Genomic DNA, 24,737 nt, shown 5'->3' with positions numbered 1-24,737 from the left:
CTGTAGAGACTTTCAAAGTCTCTGCAGTTGTATCCAGAGCTTTCTGGACAGAATCAACTAAGTAATAATAACGATATAGCTGCCTGTCAACTAGGGACTGATCATTCTGTGTCAGATCACTTCGGAGTGCTTATGGTTCTTAGGCCAGGCGATGTTCCATCATTAAAGCAGCAGAACACTAAGTGAGGTCATAAAGCAGTACGTAACTCTGTTCTTTTTAGTTTTGGCAGGATCATTTTGAAATAAGACTTTTCTTCAACTCCATTAAAAAAATCATTAATAGTTTCTGGCTTCTTCTATGGGAAGCAGGGAGCCGGAGAGACAATTTTGCAATAAACTCAGATAGAGCGGAAGAAGTCTTCATTTCTATATCATTAACCTTACCCCATACAGCGAAATGTAACAGTTTCCAATGCCCCATGCCTGTTCTTTCATAAATGAGTACTCAAATTAGATTTGAGCAAGTCTTTAATGTAGTATATATCATTATATGCAGAAATTTCACAGTTACACTCCTGCTTAAAGTCCCAAGACAATATTTTGTGTGATCTACAGCAACTACCATTCACAAATCAGCAGTTCAATGTGACATTTAAGATATTCCAACTATTTCTCTGGAATTCAATTAGAAAATAACGGTGAAACAAAGCTGAGTTATCTCAGATAAATATTGGTAAAAGCTTACTTTTGTTGACAATTGCAATATATCTTACAAAACGTCTCCTGAAAGCAAACATCTACTCTAAATGCAAAATCACTTCAGAGTCAAAATAATTACTAATGAGAGATTTGTTTCACCCAGAAAAAAATAGGCAAAGGAACACTCAAACTACCTGGAAGGCATTCTTCACCCCCGTTTCAACCTAGGACATTGCTATAGGTGGCACAGCCACCCTACTTAATTTTGTCCTGCACAATTTCTTCCAATGAGAACTGAAAGAGAGTTTAAATTAAAGAAGAAACCCACACGGCTTTACTGGCTGCCACCTAATTATCAAGGGGCACAAAGACAGCAAGTAAAGCCTTTCACAATAAACTCAACCACAGAGTTTAAATCCTGATCTGGACTAAAAACAAAAGACGCTCCTAGATTACATTGGTAAATGACTATCTGGCTGCTCAGGCTGGGAAGCCAAAACAGACGGTATAATTTATTTCGTGCTATTGGTTATAGAAACTGGCGTTCATTAAAACCCAAGACCAAAGAGCCATCCCGCTACCTCAGGATTCCCAGGATTATTAGGTTGCATTTAATTTGGAGTTACCTTCATGTTTTTGAGGGTTGACCTTACTTCCTGGACCAAGATTTCCTTTGGCTTATTTACCCCAATTTATTTTTCCCTGGATACTTAACTTACATATACTGCATTATCAATATGTGCATTTGATTCACAATTCCCATTTATATTCCATGCCTTGTAAATTAAAAAAGGGCTTTGTAAGTTTAACAGCATTCATATCTCATATGCCATGCTTAAGTACCATTCAATCACTATTTGCATCATGTCACCATTGTACTAGCTGCTGATACGAAGTACAAAGTAGCACAGGCAAAAGTTTGTCTTGCTTTAAGCGGAAAGGATTTTAAAGATAGGTGAAACTTTGGCTCTCTGTGGTACTCGGCCTCATTTTTTACAGCTATTTCTCTTACTGTTTTGGCATATTTCTTCATGCAGAATACTTTGTTAGAGGCACAAAGTGCTTATTATAATCATGCTCTACTGTAGTGCTATTTATCACAACTCTTTAGAGATCCAAACACAGGATGGTTGCCTGGAAGAGTACAGTTTAGAAAGGCCTTTCCTTTTGTTCAGTTGCTACCTTTGTAGCAGCTGTCATTTCAGGTTTTTGTCAGTAATCATCTTTGTTCCTTCCTTTAAAGTTAGGAAACAGAAATTATAAAAATGTAGCAAATATAATGCATGTTAACAAATAGTTAACAAACAACTGTATGCTTCAGTAGTATGCTTCACATTTTCAACTCGTCCCCAAGTAATATCAATACAGAATGTGAACAGAGGTTTATAAACTAGATCTAGAATAACTTGGTGAAACTTTGTTAGACAAAAGATCCATCTAGACAGTCTCACAAGGTTTTCTGAGGTCTTAAAATACTTTATTTCAAAATATCAGCTTTCAGAAGATGTTCAGCACATTTCAAGATAGTTCCCCAACAGCCGAGGTCTGCCATAGTTAAAAATATTGTAATTGCAGCGATGCAAAATATAGTGCTGGGAACAAAAGCGCCAGGACTCTCCATATACTATGAACCAAGAATACCCATACTCTCAGTAAGGCAGACTTATGGTAAAACTCCCACTCCTCACGAACAATAGTGGCTGAGGCCCAAGGATGCAGAACAAGAATAAACCTCCCGAATTTCCCAGCCAGGGGTCAGAGAGAAAGGAAAGTTTTACCCAAAGAAAAAAGTCTGAAAAAATTAGGCTTGTTACACCAAAGAGGACACTCAGAAAAGGAACCATAACAGCCTTCAAATACGCAAACGGTACATACAGAGAGATAGGTTAGTAAGCTGCTTTCCTCATACACTGTGGATAGGACAAGAAATAACGAGCTGATGTTTTTGCAAAATTATATTTAAACTAGACTGGAAGTTCAAAAAAGCTATCTGACAGCGTGGCTGGTGGAGCACTGAAACTGGCAGCACAGCTATCTGAGTAAGTGGTGGAGTCTCCATTACTGACAGTTTTTAAGAACAGGTTATACAAACAGTTGTCAGGAATGATGCAAGTATAACCGATCATCCTGTGACACAACGGACTAGCTAAGGGGACAGCAAACTCCCAGGGGTGGGATATCAAGCTGATTTGAGAAAGGAAGGCAGAGAAGTCAAACATGGTAATAAACACCGGCATCCAAAGAAAAGTGCTGGTCAATGGTCATCACGTGTCACTTTTCCAGAAGGCAGGGTGCCTAGCCAGGGAGGTCCTGATGCTAAGCTTGGAGTTCAGTCAGAGGTGGAAGAATTTGCAGCTCAAAGACACCGGGGTTCCAACTGCTGGTTAATACCCGCTCTGCTGCATGCAATTCAACATCTGCCTCTACTATTCTCACTTGCACACTATATGTTGCCTCATCTTGGATTTAGCTCTTTTTTTGTTGAGGTCTCTTCTAGCTGTAATTTTCTGTGATCCTTTCTTTCTGTACTTTCCCTTAATCCACAGGCATGCTAGAAAACAGCATCTAAAAGAACATATTCAGCCAGAAAAGCCTATAGCTATTAAGCTCTTGTTTAATATTTCTTTCACCGATCTCAGCTCTCTCAAATCAGTAGGCTAATGTTCAATTAAAAATAGAAACAGAGCTTTCCATTTAGGATCCTAGATGGTTACAAAAGTATATCCTGCAAACAAAGCTCTTCGCCACACAACTCCCACATTTTGTTTTTTGCTCTGAAACCCTTGATGACCCTTTAACCCTGTATGACTGAAGTCCGTAGCAACTGAACAAAAGCACAGAATCCCAAATTCAGCTCTTGTTATAAGAGTTTAGTGTTAAGTATTTTAATAAGTAATACAAATGTAATTAAAAGTTAATTAATACATTCTATTAATGATTTGACATCTTTAAATATGTTATTCATATTCACGAGTAAGTAGAACATAAATTCTGTCCTTCGATAACTTGATAAACTTGAGACTAACTCCTCTGACAGCAAGGGAGTTGCACGAGCATAACAAAAGAGTAAATGAGAACAGAATTTAACTCACTAAAAGTAAAGATAAAAAATGTACCGTACTCATCAAGTACAGAAATACTCAATACCCATATTTGTGAGTGAAGATGCTTCTTTTGTGGGAAGCAAATAGGAAAAGCTCTTTTATGAGGATTGTACATTAATCCAGTATAACTAATCTCACCATGATCCCCGCACTCTCCTTCACAAGTTCAATATTATTAAAATTAGTATATATGGAAGAAGAAGAATATGCACATAATTTTTTTTTTGATCAAAGGCTGATCTTCAAAACTGAAGAATATTAGTATGCAAAAAGTGAATAACAGGTTTTAGAAGTGTGCACTTACCAATACAATCCCCATTTGCATCCTGCTTATATCCCATGTTGCACTCACATCGATAACTGGAAATGGTTGGGATACAGCGTCCATTTAAACAAAGATTGGGATGGTGCTTACAGATGTCAATTGTCTGATTGAGTATTGCTAGTGGAAAAAAAAAAAAGCCTGACATGAGAAAAATATTCATATTTTCAAATAGAAGTAAAAATGCAGGTTACATTAGGCTTCAGAAACGAAGTTCACATTAGGCTTCAAAAAGTATGTTCTCAGGTGGATAAATAAATTCATGAAATCAAGTATTTTTCCAAGTACTATCTATTGACTTTACAGTAACCTAACAAATGCAAGTAGCTATCAGAAACAAGAAAACACGTGAGACAGAACGGTCTCGATTATAGCTTACCATTTATGCTTAGAGCCTGCTAAGATGTTCAGTGGTCTCATGAATAGACCACCATTTGGACACGAGTTGAAGCAATCTGTTCCTATGAGTTTATTATTTTTTGTATACCTGTCTTAAATACTCCTTGCATTTTATTGACAATGGTTCTGACCCGGCAGACACTTACACATGTTATAAATAACTTTATACATGTGAGACATCCTTCTGAATACTGTTCATCTTGGGCTTTGAGCCAAGGCAGTATTTCTGCAGAAGGGCTAAGTTTTATCCTTGGAAGAACAAGGAAAGTAAACACTTTATTGTAAATGCTAGAGGCTTTTTGAAAATACTTCAAAATCTAGAGTTCTATTATTGCTGACTAAGACAGAGCAGCAGGCACAGCACAAGCAAAAAATTCAAAGGTTCATGGTGAAGCAGGAAACCAACATGTGATGTGCCATGAGGACACTGTACTAAACACAAAAGTTGGAGGTGTCAAAGACAGGGGGATCAATAAAAATAGTTAAATCATGCCAATTTCATGAATTTTGTCTTTACGTAACTGAAAACTACTGCAAGACTTCACTTCAGAGAAGTGGGACTAGTTCTTTCAAGAACATGAGGCACCACAATTGTGCAAAGCTAAGGGGGAAAAGACAATAAAAGTTTAAGAAAAAGTATTAAATCCAGAAATAAAGCATTTTTTCCAAGTCAAAATATTTAAATACAATATATACACATATACTCACACAGCGCTATGTAAAAACGTGCATGTGCAAGCATGTGCTCGCACGCACACGCACAACCATCAAAGTCTTTTAGGCTAGACTTTCTGGGTCTTGGAAGTAAGTGTCAGCTATACACTTGGAAGCAAGGAAACTCCCTTTTCGCACAGCAGGAAAAGCTTTCTTATAGAACTGACAGGTTGTGAAATTACACACCTTAATGATGTGAATGAAATGAAGATATAAACTACGATAGTAAGAGAAAAGCTAAGATACAACTGTATTAAGAATCCCAGATTGAAAACGAAAAGGTAGATCGGCCTTTGGTTGACAAGGGAAGGAAAGAAAACCCGCATATGGGCAGGAAGGGAAGGAGATAACCCTAAAAAATAAATAAATAAATAATTTTATTTATTTTTAATGCCTGATAACCAAAGCTGCTTGTAGGTTTGTAACATTAAAATAAAACCTATGTGTACAAGTACACAGAATATATATATTACAGAAGTGGATGTGGCTAACGCTACATTTTTGCCTGTTGTATTACATGAACATTAACTGAATGTACGTCTTTTACCGAATGAAGTAAGCTGCAGACTTTTAGTCAGTTTTTAGAGCAGTCATGCAAGACTGAGGTCACAGTAGGCATACAATTTCATGGGAAAAATTACTGAACAGTGACAAATATGACTAGTAAATGAACATAACTCATAAACAGAAACCCTGGATGTGGCTAAAGACTCAAGGAGAATACTTTACAACCAAAATGAAGAAGGAAAAAAAAGGGAGGGGGGAGAAACCTTCCTACACTACCAACTCCTTCTTAAAACTATATGAGATATCTTATATGTTCTTGAATACAAAGATATTTTTTACATATTAAGGACACTGTGCCATTTCCAGACTAGAAACTGAGCAGAAAAAAAAGGAAAAAATAAGAGGAATCAAAAAAAGAAGGAAATAAGTCTCAAAACCAGGAATACTTACTTAGTCCAGTAATTATTGGGCCATTTCCAGTGGTACTCTGACCACCTGTCCCTATCCCTGCTCCCCCTACACCTGGGGAGAAACCATTGCTACCAGGGATGGGAATGAATCCTGCTCCTCCTGGGCCATAGCCATTTCCATTGCCACCAGGAAGGAATCCGTTTCCTCCAGTCCCGCCACCCCTGGAACCACCTCCAGCTGGAACTCCATCTATGCAAAGTCTGCGGTGTTCATCTATCAAACAATAAAGCACAGAAAGGCGTAAAGTAAAGCAACCTTTCACCAAAGTCATCTTATACGGAAGATACAGATCTTTGTACTGCACAAATACAATACTGGTTTCCCATTTCTATAATGTTACATATTATTCCCTCTCCCACTCCTACACTCAAGGGGATTCCACAATTGTGACAGGTGTTATTTAAGGAAGAACACTTAGAATAATAATAGGAAATATTATAATTTATGCCTAGCTATTTACTGAAACCTTTTTGTTGGTGCACTGCCAAAAGCACCGCAACTCCTGGGTCCCTCAGAGATCCTGGGATAGATAGAATGAAAATACATTTCACCAGAGATGTGGAATAGTGTTATGTGAGCACAGTGTTGAAAGAATAAATGAAATACTGATGCATTTCCAGTTCAAAGTAACATGAAATTTTATGGAGAGAGCAGCTGTTCCTTTAAATCGAAATGAACTATGGACCCTCAGAGTCATTTCCTCTTCAAGCTTGACCACAAAATCTTCCCCATTTCCCAAGAACTCTTTCCAATGTCAACAAAAGGAGGTTAAAGAAACTAGTCCCAAATAATAACGGACCTGAAAAAAAAAATGGTTCACAGATGGAAACATCCATATTAAGAACACAAGAATGAATGATAATGTAATTCTTGACTTTTTCCTTTTAGCCTACATTTTAAAGGCATTTAAAATATTTCAGTGACCTCCATCCCGACTAGAACGGGCAGCAAGAAGCAGCAAAACAAAACAAGGCACTCACCAGATCCTCTAACGGGACACATCTCTGGAACAGATCCAATGGCCCAGCACCGGCCAGATTCACAGCAGCACTGCATTTTGGTGAACCTACCAGGAAGTTCCTGTGCACAGCGACCATTTACCAAGCTGGAGAAACATGTACTTGCCCTCTGATCTGGATGTTAATTTAAGAAGAAAGCCAAAAACAATAAAATGAAGTCTCTATATGTCTTTCCCTTACTCATTTCACATAAGTACTAAAACGTTTAAAAAGCTGTATTAAAAAAAGAAAACACCAACAACGATGCGAGCTGATCAGCACCAACCCATTCCACATTCGGTTTACTGCAGGATCTCACATTTTCAGTGACGTTAATCCAGAACGTAGTTGTCAAATTCATCTTTCCTTCCAGTCACAACAAACTTAATTCTCTTCATAAACTACTTTGGGAAATGGGCTATGTATTTTTATCTGCTAAAAGACCAGTGCAGCAGCACTGGAAGGAATAAAAATCCCTTGGATGCCACGCAGCTATTTCAGACTTTTTGGATGGGCATTTAGAAGAAAGCAAATAGCCCTTCTTCAGAAAACCTGTTCAGTAAGGAATCTCCTGTACCTGGGAGACAAGGACCTAGGGCAATTATCCCTTCTCCTTTACTAAAACCATATTGCAATCTAGTTCACGTGTAGCCCTTAATCGCAGCGGGTAGCACCTGCTAACAGCGTCACTGGAATCAGCACAAGATCACTCAGCTTGTGTAAGAACAAGGCTAAGCCAAAGAACAAAAAATTACCCTAAAAAAACCCCAAAACAACTAAATATTGTATACCGTAGCCCGCTCTGCTATTGAACGAGCAAAAATGGGTGGAAAGTACATTTTTCAGTGCGACTACAATAAAATAATTAGTATATTTTCAGTTGGCTAAACAAAATACTTGGGGGAAAAAAAAAACATGTTGGTGACCAGTGTTATACTATGATAAACTTCTCTCTTTCTAAAAGGAAAAATACTGAATTGAACCATTTGTCATTTTTTGCTCATATTATAGCTTGAAAAATATATCTCAGAAGAGCTATAGCAAGCACCCAGGACTAGGCACCCGGGGCGGGGGGGGGGGGGGGGGGGGGAAGCATCAAGTCCCCTTTGCGTTCACTTCACAAAGCTCCAGACTGAAAAGCTTAACAAAATCAATTTAGCATAAAAGACAAATATATACAGGCAACTGTATACAAGAAAAAAAAAAAAAAAACACATACAAAAAAAGTCCACAAAAACCCTAAGCAGTTCATTTCTATGAAATTCATATCAAGTATAGCCTCATGCTATACTCTCTATGAAAAAATAGCCAGATTTTCTGAACAACACCTTTTCCCATGAGGCATTTCACTGAAATTAACAGTATTTGAAGAAAAAAATATGCAAGGACAACAGAAATCAGCTATTCATTTTCAAAGTCTTTTCAAAGTTTAACATGAGCAATAAAACAGCAGAGTACAGAAGAGGTAGAAGATAAGAAACCCTGAAATATGACCTAAATCCACATAAGCAACATAGACAAACAACCACTAAGGTCAAGAATGTAAATCTTAAGGACCAATATTTTTTTGAGATCATGGGCTCTCACTTCACTCTCAGAACTATGTCTAAGATGCCTTTTGAACAATTCAGCTGAAAATAGGAAGTTTTATTCAGCTTTAGAAAAGGAAAATAAAAGTAAGGCCAAAAGATTTCACTGAAAAAGGCTCTACAATGTAAAACAAGGAGCCCAGCACTACGAAATGTGTGTCGTGAAAGGCATGGGGGACACCAAAAAATTCCTTTCCAGCTTCTTATTTCAGTAAGTTAAAGGATTATTCACTTCATTGCAAACTTCTAACCATTAAGAGTTTAAAAATTGCTCTGACTGTCTAATCTTAGAAGGTTAAAGAGATGTGACAGTGCTTAACATGAATGCTCAAAGATCAGGGGCTGAGAGCAGGCCAAGAAGCAGCAGCAGGCATTGTCAGTGGGGCACGCATCTTAAACTTCAGCCTGGCAGGCCCAGAGGTCCCCTTGCAATACCTATGCTCACTTTAACAGGCTACCTTCTCAGGACAGAGATGGGGCAAAAAATATTAATCCCCCTTTTGCACACGTAAGCAACTGACTTGCAGACAGATCAATGGCTTCCCTCAAGTCAAATCCTCAGTGCATTAGCAACATACATATGATCTCAGGACTGCTCAAGCTAATGGGAAACAGGGCTGATATAAAAGATACAAACAAATACAAAGATAAAATAGATACAAATTTATAACAAGTCTACTATGACAAAAATAGAGTCATTTACCATAACATGAACATCAGTAACTTTCTCATTTAGTAAATTTTTCCTTGGTGTACCTGCATCTGACAGAAGAAATGGCATCCAGTCTTCTCTTAAAAACCTAATCCTAGCAGAGTATTTTCAGTAGTGGTGTGAGCTCTAGCGAGCGCTTGCAAAGTGGCTAACTAATCCGTAGATAGAGACTATAAGGGATAGTATGTTTCCTTGGTAATTTTCTCACTTAAACTAAGGAACATGGACTTGTAACAAGCCAGAAAGAATTCAGCCCACTTGTATTTCCCTTTAAACATGCCTTTAGCTCTGACAAGTTTCAGTGGGAACCACATACGTGCTAGGGGTAGACTGAACGTCCAACTATAACTTTTTTGGTACGATATGAAAATTAGTCTTTAGAAACATGTCAGTTTTTAACACATCCTAGTTCCTCCAAGGGCACATCCTAGATCATCTACTGTCATACTCCTGAAAGCTGACTAGGAAAAAAACCTCAACAAATTTAGAAAGATATGGGACTAATTACAATAACTAAGCTTATCTTAGTATTTTGACTAAAAGCAAATATTTGTCTTAAACTGGGAAGAAGAAAGCAATTCGTATTAATAAGGATTTCATGTTGCATTTTTTTTTCCCTTAAGTAATGCAAATAAGTTATATTCCAATAGTGTAAACATTTGAGAGCACAGGAACTTTCATACACACGTTCATTTAAGGGAAGGAGCCTCTGTGACATAAGGGTCTCCTTAAAGAGGCTAGGGCATGTGATTTGTGTACAATTGGTTCTGTGAGCTAACTTTAGAAACTGTATTCTAAAACATGCCAAAGTCCATATAAATTATGAAGATATTGGAAACGATAGGTTCTCAGTATCTCTGAGACCAGCCACAATATATTTGAAGCTTGGCGCTCCTAAAATGAACCTAGATAACAAAAACTGACTATACTGTGCAAAAAATTATCCATGTGAAATCACTTGCAAGTCTTACATTACTTCCAGCTTACTAGATGTTTTTGACAAATCATACTAGTTACCTATAATTCAGATTTTACATTCTGTAACAAGAGAACAAAGTGCTCTTTGTTCTGAATAGGAACAAAAAATCTGAAAGAGGAAGAACAGTATGAGAGCTAGGAAAAAACACTGTTAAGACAATTGTTAATCATTTCTTATACCAGGCACACAGTATTTTCAGTTAACTCATCAATATAGTTTATACCATCTCACGCGCAGCGGTAAAAAAGAAGCAATAATGAAAAGATCCACAATATGCATTACTGCACTTAAGGATAAGCACACAGCCTTTTTATAAGATAGAAACTGGTTTTAAATAAATCGTCTTGTAAAACTGCAGCCTACTGAAATTTAATATTTGCTTTGTTATATTAGGCATTCCTTCCAAATTAGTAGCAACTCAGCATACTCTGTTCAATGCCTTCGAAGTTTATCCACTTGCCCAATATTGGTCTTTAAATTAAACTATGTGAGATTGAACTTGAAATACCAAGTAAGGGTAGATGTTTGCTGCTTTAGAATCAAAGCTTTGATTTCATCAAATGCAGATTTAAGAAACAAACGTGATTAACATTTCTTATGCTTGCCCATACAACAGAGATATTCACGGCTTCTTTTCTACAAAAATCCAGATCCAAGGCAGGAATTTGCAGGCTACACCACAGTCTACATACAGGCATCTACAAGCCAGATAAAGGCAGTACCTCTGCAGTACCATCATCGTCAAGAGGAGGATGTTATGAATGTTAAGTAGATGGAGCAGAGAGTTAGAACATAATGAGGTCCTGGGAAAATAGTAGATGATTGGGACAGAAGTTCCACTGCTGCCTATAAAATTGCCCTATTAATCTTGAGAGCTTTAAAAGCCTGCTACATGGAATTCTCACCAATACAGCGGGCGCCATCTGGGGATGTAACATATCCTCGTGGGCAGATGCAGAAATAACTTCCCACAGTGTTGGAACATTCGCCACCTTCACAGATTCCTGGGATGATGCTGCATTCATCAATATCTGTCAAAAAAAAAAAAAAGGAAAAGAGATAGGTTAATTATAAAATTTTGCATATATTGCTTAAAAAATGAAATTTTTATTCAGCTCAGATTTAATAATGCATTGCAGTTTGGAAGCTGCTGTCAGTGAAGCATTTGCAAGTCATTTAATTTGCCAGCTAATGCAGGCTTTAATGCAGGCCTTACATGATCAAGCTGCACACCACTCCAAGTCCTAGAGTATGTAAGAGCAGTCTGGGACTTCCTTTGAATGACACATACTAAGCATGATCACTAGGAAACCCGCAACAGCTACAATGTGATACCAAAACATCCATCCTACTTTTGAGTCGACTGAAGAGAGATCATACAGCAACCAGGCACGACAGCTCTGCATCTGCTCAGAGCTTCTGTGACCACAAAAGTTTTGCTCATCAGATCTAACTGCTTTCTGGCCTTCTTGTAACACTCTGATTGTAGAGACAATTTTGGCCAGTCTCTTCAGAAGTACAGATCAAATGACTTTTTCCTTTTTTTCAGATATTTTTAATCCATTCAAATGTTTCCGCTCCCTGAAAGCAGTGGTCTTACCCAAATACTCCATTTTGCATATAAATATATATCAACTTAGATGTCATCAAGTTCATGAATGAGCTGCTATATGTAACGAGGGGCTGCTAGGGCACTCAGCAACAGAGCTGAGAGCACAGGGTGGTGCCTAGCTCACCTCTGAATCACAGGGAGGAGATGAGGCAATAAGAAGCAGTTGGAGGAGGCAGTTTGACTACAGTATTAAAGGTGAGAAGCACAGTGGAGTAAGCCGGAATGGAAGAAATGCCAACGGGAATGATTACAGGTGTCATAATCTTATATAAAAATGAACTATTTTAAGTAAACACTTGGTTCTACTGTTGTAACAATCTTTAGACATTTGAATATTTTTAGAGTCATTTTAGGAACCTAATTTAAGTGACCTCTGTACATTCTCATTTTTAGTGACTTTTAATAAATATGAAGTGTGACTCAGGTTTAACCTGGGAGGAATCCTGAGAAAATAGAAAAGTATGGGCCAACTTTCCAACTAGCTTGAGATGAATAATGTTTTCCAGTCGGAATGCATGACAACATTGGTTTTGTATGGTTTAATCCCAAGGTAGTCATCGACGTACAATTTTGGCTCAATTTGTTCTGGGTGCAAAATTAATTTTAGACTCCTCTACACTGTGAAATAAGGTTAAAAAAAGAGTCAGCTTTTTGAACCCAGATTATCTGTCTCACGGCAAATAATGCAGGAGAAGCATCAGAGAAAAAGCATACGTCAGAAATGTTCTTTTGATGACCCTGAGAAGGTCTTTATGTCCCTATAAGGAAGTCCTGGGATCCCACAGAGCATTCATTGCACTTTCACACAGACCTACCATTTCCTTGGCCCTGCTACTCTAGAAAATCCCTTGAGATGAATGACTACCTGAGGAAATTTAACCTATACTGTTTCTTAAGAGTTTTTTATGCGATGAATACTGTGCTTCCACCCCCCCTGCACTCTCCACACTGAAAACTCAAAACAAAGGAAGTGTGCCAAAAAGATCTGGCATGCACAGAGACTATATTAAACGGTAACTCCCCACTGTGGGAAGGTCCACACACGAAGAACTCCCTTTAGATATGCATCTACAGACGACATTCAAGCACTGGAAAGGAAAATCAAGTTTTGCACAATGCCACTTTGTGTGGAAGAGTACATTTTGTTATTAAAGTAAAGGTATGTATAGAACACACACTGAAAAAACCCAAAACACTGAAACCTCTCATGTCATTTTGAGTGTCACTGCAGCAAAGACCGTTCATCTTACATGTAACGCTGCTTTAGACTGTGCAAGTAGTTTATACACATAAGTACCTTGTGACCTTTGTGGTCTGTTTTACACCGTGAGGAGCAATCAGAGGAAGTGAAAATTGTATCTTTTTAATGAGACTATTTAGGCATTTTGGAGGACTCAAAGTTTAGAATTTTACATTAAAATAGTTATGAAGTGACAATTATTCACCATATTTTCAGCATCTGTACTTCTTAAGTACCTACAAAAGAAAAGGTCATTTTTGTTAAATCAACAAATAATGCTTTCACATAAGACTTCATAGCTAACCGCTGCAGAGATTCCAGGATTCCAAACGATGGTATAAATCAAAACCAAATAATCCCCCAGGAAATCTCAGAAATCTTGCATTAATTTACTGTATTAAAGACAACATATATAACGTGGTGAACTGCTCACCATCTGATTTAATCCAATGAAATGAAACCATGTGTGTAAATCAAAACAGAACCAGAACCTGGCGCACGCCTTGCTGAGATCTTTCATGCAGTACATGTTTTTCACAATCCGTAACTCTTTTAAACAAGAGCATCATCTTCTGTACACACACACACACACACACACACACACACGAAGTCTGAAACATTGTGTCAGAAAGGCAAGAAATTTGGACTACAGGAGCATTCTGTAGGAAGAGCTTACTTTTTCTGGAAAGCAATACCTTCATGTTGGCAGAGTTACTGATGCTCATGCAAGAAAACTCCCTTGTTGTTCTACCATCTCTTGAAGTACAGAAATACATTCAAGACCAATTCTAATGTTCAGAGGCACTCAAACTGTGATAAAGGTATCACCAGCGGTATACAACACACCAGCATGGAAATACTGTCTGAACGAGGGGATGGCATAAAGCTGGTAGCAACTGCCACCAGTGATACCTGAGCAAACCGAATGCAAGAATCCCTGTGCTAAGCAACTAGTCACGTCACATAAAGTATGTTTCACTCATTTACCTCCCCAGAGAGTGCATCTTAATCTTGTAGTTAAAATAACATTTATTTTATTTTCTATAATTGAGATGCTACAGCAGCTTTTATACAAAAGGAAGCAAATAGCAAAAACCAAGAAAAAAATATGGCTATAAAAATCTGACTATTCCAAACAGTGGGAGCTTGAAAACTGCGTGTCATTCATTTTCACTCTGGTACAGGTACTTGCTACTTTAAAGGTAGTTAACTTTATTACAAGAACACAACATTTGATCTTTTACCAAAGGAAACTGAAACCAGTTAGTCATAGAGCACAAACCCCATTTAAGTAACAAGCAGGTGGAGCTGGTAGCACTGGCTAGTGAGAGACATTGAAAGGAGGCAGGTAGCTGCTTCTGCAGAGCTGCAGAACGTAGGGCCATCCCTCTCACCAGGCTACAGGCACGAAAGTTTAACGCAGTCTAGGGCTCTCTCCTTCAAATGCTGTCCAAGAACGACAGGGAGTTGGAAACAGAGGACGTACCTTCCTGAAATCTAGGCAGTTAGTCAGACTGGAGGACTGATTCCAGAGTCTTCTCCTTTTGACGAGGAAAACGTTTTGTAACCAATTAATCTAGAGGGCCCTCGTGAAGGAATAATCTTTCTGTTTACTGGAGCGATATCAAGTTAGTAGATTTTTCGTTTCACTAGCTTCTGAGCTAAATCTCTGTCTCTCTTCCCCCTTCCCTGGTTCTTGCAGATGCAATTCTTTTAACAAGAACTCTTGTTAACTCTCACTGGAAATTCTGAGACTTTACCTCAGAAGGAGCTATTTTTAGGACAGCTGACTGAAAAAGTTACTCAGTTTCCTCCCCTCCCCCCTCCAAAACAGGCAAATTAGTCGTCTTGGGGAAAGCGCTCCAAAGATTCGATGTCACACTTAAGATGGGAAAGCTGGTCATATTCAGTGTGTAAACTAATTTTAAATGTGTGGAATAAATTTTGCAGGTGTGAGTATTAATAGATGAGCTGTCTGCCAAAAAACCTAGCCTGGCTACTTGTCAGCCAGAATTCATGATTTTTACTGCAACAGTAAGCAGGATTTTATGAATAACTGAATTAAGAGTACCGGAAAAGAGGGTCTCAACCTCTGAATTCTGAAAAAGTCTTCCTTGAAAATGTTTTTCGTCTATACTAATACCTTGTAGTATAGAGTCTGAATTACACTAACGTAGTGTAACAAAATTATATGCTAGAGCAGGAAAACTAGAAATAGAATGGTATTTTTTAAAAGCTTCTTTGCATTTTGGTAGTGAAAAAAGAGCCTGTGTCAGGGTCCGAGTCCTTTACTGTCGATAGTACAGTGCCACACCTCTGTGGGAGAGAACGAGAGGGATTCTACCTCCTAGAGTACCCTTGACTACAAAGGGTATCATATCTAGTTAGTCAAAGAGTATGGCATATTCTCCATTTGAGAGGAATAGTTAGGACACATTTATTACATCTTTGAGGTACAAATAAGTAACAGACCACCTCATACGTAAACCAGACAAGCACAACGGAAAGCCTATTCCTCCTCTCCACTTATCCATGTAAAAATCCATCTCTGAGCAACCCACACACGTAAGCTCCATCAATATTGGAAGGCAACATACTAAAAATAGGCAGTATTCCATTCCTAAAAAGACAATGAGAACCCAATATATTGTAGATCAAAACTTCTAGGACAAAAAGGATAGCAAAAAGGGTATTTTTGCTAATTAAGACCTCGGTCTAACACCTGAGGGATCTGGAATCTGATACAAGCCCTGTCACAGACTTTTCCAAAATTTTTCATTCTGTACCTCTTCCTTGCATCCTTCCATGATCTGCCCAGTAGTGGAAAGACTTGTCCTTAATGCTGTGGAAAGTCTATACATGAGGAATACATAAAAGCTTATAAATAAAAGCAGTAATGTCAGAACTCTGAGGTGGATTAATTGTAAAAGGTCGCATTTTCCCCAAATACCCTAAGCTATCTACTTACATTTCTACATATGAGGGCACACACACGCATTTGTACATAGAAGTTGGTCTCATATGCGTTGGAAATCCTTCAAACTTTTCTAACTGATTTAAAATTGCCATTAATTTCTGCAATTTCAGTGTCAGTAAACTGTAATCTAAGGCTCAAAATTTACCTAGTAAGTAGAATATGTGTCTTTTTACTGATCTCTACCGAAACATGGGAATATAATGCAAGCAAATAGTCTAGAAAAACAACAATTATTTATTGCCTAGCATAGTCCTAACAATATCCATTATGGCACAAAAAGCATGTCACAAACATTCCTACCTATTCTGGTTATTGCTTCCAGGAGAAAAAAATAAGAGGAAAAAAACCTAACCCACAAAAGTACAGCTGGATATTTAAGGTCAAAGGCTATAGCAGGAAATCTGAAATCCCTCCTTATTAAGTAAAAGACTTACTGTTAGATAAAAAGACGCCTGCAGAGTCGACGTAAGATTCCAATCACTCCCTTTAAAAACTGGAGCCCTGCCTGGTTACTTACTCCAGCTTGGATTTTGTCCTTTGTAACCAGCAAATCGTATTTGATCTTGTTTTCCATACTAAAGGAAGGGAAAGGAGTGGGCAGAATACTCAGTAGTACAACTAGTTTTGTATAATATTTTACATTAAAGTCATCATTAAAACAATGATGTTTCTATTAAATCAGTTTTCTGTACACAGTAGGAGACCAACTCTTTATATCTTTCCCAAAGGCCCAATCTACATATACAAAACCCGTGAGTAATTTCATTCACTTGACCAGTCTCACTAATTTAAAGTGCAATCATTTGAAGGACTGGGTATTATTTTATCCTATAAATCTCACACTGAGAGATTATGAACTATCAAAGCCTTTATTAAAAAAAAAAAAAAAGATCAAATAAAACTATGGCTTGGCTTTTATTCTCCGCTGCATTCTTGGAAATATCTAGGCATGGCATTACTCTGGTATTATCAAGGTATTATCTTGTCTTTGCTGTGACGCATTAGGAAACGGTCTGGTTTCACTAGTGGAAACACTAGTTTCACTGGTGTTACAGAAAAAAGCATTACAGCCTGGGTGCTGTGGTTATTTCGTTTTGTTTTGTTTTTCCTTCCCCCCTCCCCCCCGCCCCACATAATCCTCCGTGTGGAAGCCGTGCCCAGGGACTAATTAGTATCTAACTTCTGCCACAGACTGAAGCGGCAGGGGTTCACGTGGAATAAAGCCAAGGCATATGACCTGTTCTGCAGCAACATGCCGGCCAAGCAGGAAATCAAACACCATTGATTACCCAAGTATGAAATAATAGCAAATGTTTCAGACTACAGATGATGTTTCTCTTCTACCATCTATTGTCCCTTAAGCGTAACACATTTTTAACTAGATAAGCGTCAAAAGTATATTTGCCTTTCCCTGTGGATGCTCCAGGGAGAACTGTCAAATATCATCTTTAACAGTTAAGCAGAGCTTTAGATGGATTTAAAAAGTAGAATGCAAAGAATGCTTTAATTACCTTTTCTAGAAGGAGACCTATCACTGAGTAAGTTCTCCTTCTCACATCAAAACACTTCAGCTGATGCCAGGCAGAAACGTAACATGTTCAGAATTATTATCTACAACCAGCCAACACAAATACATGCAACTATTTGTATACAGTGCCATCCAGAGTACTAATAATATGCCAACACAAGGCCACACAGACCCAACTAGGCTGAAAAACCTGCCACTCTAAAACATCAGTTTAAAAAAAAAAAAAGGGCAAAAAGTCCTCAAATTTGTATTTTTAATATTAAACAAATAAAAATTATCTAATTTGTTTTTAAATGTTTTATATGTTGAGAATGGATGGTTTTAATCTATCCTCTTTTGGGAAAAGTCAAAGAAAAAAGTTATTTTGAATGTATTTTCAACTGAGAGCTTTTGAATTATTATTTTCTATTAAATATTAATTATTTCAGTTTCCTGACTTTGGGGCGAGAAGAGTACAGTATGGTTCTCCTTACAATTCAGATAATATCTGAATCAATTCCAGAAGTCTACTACTACATAACCCTTCTGAGTCCAAATCCCTAGTCTTCAAAGGCTGAACTCAGCTGTTGAATTCATTTTCATTTCTATTATACGTATCATGCAAAAAGAAAGAAAAATAATAGAAATTGTTGTTTAAAAACGTAACTTGAAGTATTAGCATATAACCTATCTTGGACAATTCAGTAGATGCTAATCAGGTGCCTAAAGTGAATTCTATTCTCAAGTGCAGTATCAAAAAAAGCAATTAAATCACAAAACCAGAAAAAGGCTGGAAGGGACCTCAGAGGCCATCTAGCCAAAGATCCTGCTCAAAGCAGCGTCAATGCTGAATTCAGATCAAGTCGCTTAGGGCTTTGTCTGCTCAGGTCTTGAAAACCTCCACAGCCTTTCTGGGTGACCTACTGCAGTGCTTAATTATCCACAGAGTGCATTTTTTTCCTTATATGCAGTCAAAAGCTTTTTTGTTTCAACTTATGTCTGTTATTTCTCATTCCTCCTACCATGCACCACTGAGAAGAACCTTCCTGATAACCTTCAAGAATCTTCTTGATAATCTCCTTGTGAGAACTGGAAAGCTGCTGTTAGGACCCCACAAAGCCACCTCTTTGCACAACTGAACAAGCTCCTTCCTTCAGCCTCTCCTCACAGGGCAAGTGCTCCAACCCACTGACCATCTTAGTGGTCCTGCACTGAATTTACTCCAGTTTCTCAACAGCTTCCTCCTACTGGGGGCCCCAAATTGGTTGCTGCATTCCAAATGTGGTCAAATGAGTCCTGAGCAAAGAATAATCACTTTCCCCACCCTACCATCCCACTGCAGGGGGTCAGACTGTCCCAGGTGCAGGACCTGCCATTTGTCCTGTTGAACTCCTTGAGGTTCCTCTCAGCCCATTTCTCCAACCTGCCTAAGTCCCTCTCAATGGCAGCCCTGCCTGAGAGCATATTGACTGTTTCCCAACACGCAGTTTGGCATCATCTGCAAAACCAATGAGAGTACATTCTACCTCCTCCTCCAGGCCACTGATAAAGATGTTAAAACAGGCTAGATCCAAGGACAGACCCCTGAGAAGCTCCACTAGTAACCTCTAGACAGAGTACAAACCCTTCATCACTAGACTTTGAGCCGGACGATCCAGCCAGTTTTTCATCCTTCTAGCAGTCCATACATCTAGACTATAACATCCCAGCTCAGACACAAGGATGTTGCGGGACACCATATCGAAAGCCTGTTAAAGCCAAGGTAAGTGACATCTGTGCTTTCATCATAGAAGGCAATCAGGTTTCATCATAAAAGGCAATCAGGTTGGTGAGACACGATTCACCCACGATATAACCATGCTGGCTATTCCCAGTCACCCTCTTTCTTCTCCTTCACCTGATCATAAATGGCTTCCAGGAAGACTTACCCCATGATCTTCTCAGGGACTTCAAGAGGGGCTAAGGAGCCTGATGTTCCCCACATCATCATCCTTGCACTTTTTCAAAAAGGATGCAACATTTGCCTTTCTCCAGTTACCAGGGACCTCCCCCAAACTTCATAACCGTTCAAAGGTGATAGAGAGCAGCCTGACGATATCAGACAGTGCTCTCAGCACCCTCGGACGCAGCACTCATGTGGTCCCAAGGACTTGTATGAGTCATGTTCTCACATAAGATCTCTCACTCGATCCTCTTCTACTACTGGTAGTTCCTCTCCTCCTTCGATTCTGTCTATAGGCACGAAGGCATGAAAGATGAAGTGAAGACTGAGGCAAAGAAGGCAATGAATACCCCAAGCCTTATCTGCATCCCCTGCCACCCACCCCATTCAGCAGTGGGCCCACTTCTTCCTTGTTCACTCTTGTTACTGCTAATGCTGTGGGAGAAACTCTTCTTGGTGCTCTTGATGCTCCTTACCAGCTTCAAATTTAGTTGAGCTTTTGCTTTTCTAACTTTCTCCTTAACAGTCTGTTTGTTTCCACCTCCAATACGCATTTCTGCAGGGAGCTTAGTCATGACTTCCCTCTTTAGACAGGCTGATCTCCTGATAAGTCTGCTTGTTTTTGAGAGTTTTGGGATGGACCATTTTTGTGCTTGGAGGGGGTTGTTCTTAAAGAATTGCCAGCTCTCTTGAGTTTCTTTGCCCTTCAGGGCTGCTTCCCACAGGATTCCAGCTACCAGTTCCCTGAATATGTCAAGGTTTGCTCTCCCAAAGTCCTGCTCTGCTCCTCTCCTTCAAGATCTTGGGCGAAGTGAGGAACTCTACTATTTCATGATCAGTCAAGGCTGCCATATCACATCCTCAACCAGTTCTTTCTTGTTTGTTGCGTAGCAGCTCCAGGAAACTATCACCCCTGCCAGAGCCATCTAGCATCTGCATTGAGAAATTGGCCCCCAGGCCATCCTAAAAACTCCCAGATTGCTCATGTCCCACCACGTTGTCATTCCAGCAGACTTCAGGGAGGTTAGTCTCCCATAAGAACAAGCAACTGTGATCTAGAAACTTCCTTGAATTGCTTAAAGTTCATTAGCTTTCTCATCCTGATCAGGCGGTCTATAACAAACTCTCACTGCAATGTTACCCTTTCTTTGCCTCCTCTCCGATCCTGACCCACAAGCTCTCAACCAGCCTCCCCCTTGTTTCGTACAACTTTGCATTCAACTTGCTCTTCTGTGTAAAAGGCAAATCCCTCCTCTTCTTCCCTGCCTGTCTTTGCCAAAGAGCCCGTATCAGTCCATCACAGAACTCCAGGCATACATGTCAGGCATCTCCACATCTCATTTATTCCAACGATGTCATACTTTTGCAGATGCAATATTATGATAAAAGAAGGGAGATGAATTTGTGTTCTGGTTTTTGAGTTCAGATGAAGAAAGTGAGTAAACTCTGGTTTAGCTGCACTCAATGTAGCGGCAGTTTTTACTTCCCAGTCTGTTTCTGAACTCTGAATTCTCCTTGTGAGGAGACAGAAAAAATGGGAGCACCTTGGCAGATTAACAGGAGCACTCACTCCAGCAGGCAGAACAACAGAAAATAAGAAGGATATGAGTTTTTCAGGTCAATAAATGTTGTTGAAAACTTAACCACTTTGGAAAATATTCAATATTTGCATGTATTATTTATTCTAACATTGATTTATTTTGCTGATGAATTTTTTTTTAGCACAGTAAATCTAAGATCCAGCTGACATATCATACTAGAGTTACCACTTTAAAACATTGCCTGGATCTAACAAGCATCATGGAGGATCTACAATTTTTTTGGATCTCCATGAGAACATCTATTTGGTGTATTTAACTGCATCCCTGCCTGGACGGAGGAGGCAGTAGATCTCCTTCATATGGAGCTTTTCTAGGGTTAACAGCAAAAAAAAACCCATGAGCACTGCCATAGGCAGATTACAAACATCATCTGAACAGGCATTTCACCTAATGACTTGAGAACAGGTAGTAGTACATCATAACAGATACCTGTGCTGTCATTGCTCTGATGCTACCTTTATCATATTAGAAATATATATTTTTTGGAATTAACATTGCAGCACTTGCCTTAGGCAAAAGCTCCATTGCCCTTCTCCCGCTGTACAAGTCTCATGGAATTAAAAATACATGTACCACGACTGAGAGACTCAAAAAAAGCAAGTCCACTTCTAACGAACAATGATAAGTAAGTATTCCTCATAATAGGTAAAAGGTACTCTGTAACATCATTACACTAATACTACTAAAAGTTCTAAACATTGTCAAACTGAGAGAGCATCGTCAAAATTAGCAAATGCAATTCAAAGAATTGCAGTTTGAATAAAAACCTTCCAGTGAAAAGCCTTGCAATGGAAAACATGAAACTAAGATGATTAACAACAACAACAAAATATACATTTCTAAGGTATACATCGCCAACACAAATCAAATACGCTACAAATTTGTTTAGCAATTACAACTGTCTTTGCTTCCACTTTGAAATGAAGAGCTGACTACAGTTTGTTCTAACATTTTCAAATCCTCTCTTTTGGGTGAGACATCACAGTTGCTCTTTGAAAAATATTCAGCACTTGCTCCCCCCCGCCCTTCCGCCCCACAGTTGTTTACCTTTGATAGTATGATTGTAAGTAAATATTTCCGAGTTTTGTGGAGTTTATGTTCTGATATTCATCATACCAAGGCTTGAATTGTATTGAAAGATAAACGGTACTGCCAGAATTTTTCAAAACCATGAAAATGGCATTTGTAGTTGCATATCCCCTACAACACAAAAATGATGGTAAAAATAGCCAGCTATGCCAAGAAAATATCAAGCCATGGATGTCTGTTTACTTGCTAAATGCTGCGTAGCCACTGTTACAGAACGGAATTACTTCATAGCTTACGATGGCATTAAGATACTAATTAAATGAATTATGTTAGATACACGACAGATTTAAGGTGGATATAGACAGCCCCCTAAATTCTGTCTGCCTATGCTTTGAGCTGGTGAGATACACCTTAGGTCTGGCGTACAAGCTGCATATCCACATCAGTACAGCACCATGTTTGAACTAATATGTAGTGCTTGCAGTTAACAGTCACACGTAACTGTTAAAAAAATAGCTGCTGATTTACCTTTCCAAATGGTTAGGTTTGGAAGAAATCAGAAAAAAAAAAGTAAGTAGAAACAAGTGTTGGATTATTACTACACATCTTCGTTCTTGGTGTTCTGATTTAGCTGTTACTAATGTTTCCTTTAAATGCATTCTACAACATCCTGAGCAATGAGAACATTGACTCACAAGAAAAACATTGTGAAACTTTCGACAACCCACCTTGAAAAGGAGAATTTGCCAAGACAAGTTGCTCTGCCTCAGCTCCAGCATGACAGAAATCTTTCATATATTGACCGATATGCCGTATCTTTTAAAGCCACCCTACCCCGATCACATGAAACTGGAGCAAGACAGTACAGAGCATCTACCAACTGATAGCACTGAAGAGACTCTCCAGCTGAACAGCAGGCAACCGCTTCTCAAAAGCAGTGGTTCTTATCCTTTCCCCTCACCCAGTTTCTAATTATCCCATAAGAGTGGTAACCACAGTTCTGGATTTCTCTATTTTCTATCCTGCAAGCTTCATCAGTTCCCCTGGAATTAAACATATCACAGATGGCAAGTGATATGCAGGCACAGAAAATGGCAGCTGCTACACCCGCCACTACCACCAGAGGAAGAAACAAAAAGGAAGTTGTGAATTTGAAGAACGAGTAATCCAGGTGCAGGCAACTAATCAGCAACTGGGGTTTCAGCAGTTACAGAATGATGGAAAGGGATGCTCAGTCCTTTGATTTCTTTCCAAAAGCATGGAGGGGAGAAAGAAGCCAAGTCAAGAGTTACAGGCTCATAAGCATGATGTTCTTTTCTGGAACCAGCAGCAGCAGACCATCTCACTTCCCTCCTTTCTCCCAACACATACAATTCCAAAGGATGGGTTGTGAAGGGAAAACAAAGTGCTCTTCCCTCCTCCTTTTCCTCTAATTACAAATCTCCTTCCCGTATGCTGACGCTTCAGGAAGGGCCTACCAATCTCTTGTAGCCTACCCAGGTACTTATTCCTGTTCTGTTCCCTGGCAAGAAAAATCCCATTACATTTTGCCTATGATTCCATTCCCATTGCGTCTGCTACAGAAAAACGAAAGATTTTTCTAAGATGTGCTGTCCATTCTATGTTTAGCCCTTTTCCTTATAGGTTGTCATTGAGCACTGGGTTGGTAAGATGTCTTGGATCTAATTCTCCCAGTGGAAGTGGGTCTAATTACAGCTTCCCGTTTCAGACATCTTCCTTTGGAGTTCTCCTCCTGCTTGGTGTCTTCTGGTCTCTCCCTAGACCCTCCAAAAAGTTATGGAGATGGGGTCTTATTGTTCTACTGCTCTATGCGGGTCATCAAGGTAGGAGAGATTCTTTCTCCAAGAGTCTCAGAAAGGCTCTTGGTATTCCCTGACTTCTAAAACAGCTCAAATGGACCTGCACATACCTTGTTGCATCCCTCTTGTACCCTGTGTACCCTGGCTGCAGAGCCCTCAACCTTTGTGCATATGCTTGACATTTATTAGCACACTCACATATACAGGTAAGCCCACATACACGTGCCCATGACAGGCACATATGCAAGTTGCTTCCATTTCTCCTCAGTCATGATAAGAAACGCCTTCACAGCTCTCTCTCTCTATAAGAGCAGTTCTATTTTTGCAAACAGTTTTTTGCAGAATTTTTAGAAGAGGACATACACATGCTTCCCCTAAAACATGACGGAAGTCTGCATTGTACGAAAAAACAAAGAAAACTCTGAGGCAACTTCAGAAATAAGCTAAACACCACGTGTTTGAACCCGAAACTAAGTATAACAACATTCGGTAACATATTTAAATTGCTGCCTACCCACAGGCCAAAGCCCTGAACAAGCAGTTTTCTTACCTATGTAATTTAAATACGAAGGGAT

At 39.0% G+C, this 24,737-nt stretch overlaps 1 protein-coding gene across 1 annotated transcript in view; it reads right to left on the bottom strand.

The window, feature by feature from the left end:
- LOC104150271 (fibrillin-2) overlaps positions 1–24,737 on the bottom strand; it is a 181,816-nt gene that overhangs the window by 107,691 nt on the left and 49,388 nt on the right. The window contains exons 8-11 of the mRNA XM_068928296.1: positions 11,340–11,465; positions 7,137–7,289; positions 6,136–6,369; positions 4,048–4,185 (exon numbers count right to left, since the gene is read on the bottom strand). Coding sequence (XP_068784397.1) covers positions 4,048–4,185; positions 6,136–6,369; positions 7,137–7,289; positions 11,340–11,465 — 651 coding nt within the window. The remainder of the gene's footprint in view (positions 1–4,047; positions 4,186–6,135; positions 6,370–7,136; positions 7,290–11,339; positions 11,466–24,737) is intronic.

This window comes from Struthio camelus, chromosome Z, assembly GCF_040807025.1.
Source record: "Struthio camelus isolate bStrCam1 chromosome Z, bStrCam1.hap1, whole genome shotgun sequence".
Taxonomy (NCBI): domain Eukaryota; kingdom Metazoa; phylum Chordata; class Aves; order Struthioniformes; family Struthionidae; genus Struthio; species Struthio camelus.
The sequence above is the reverse complement of the archived record's forward strand: the minus strand, read 5'-3'. Positions and strand labels throughout refer to the sequence as shown.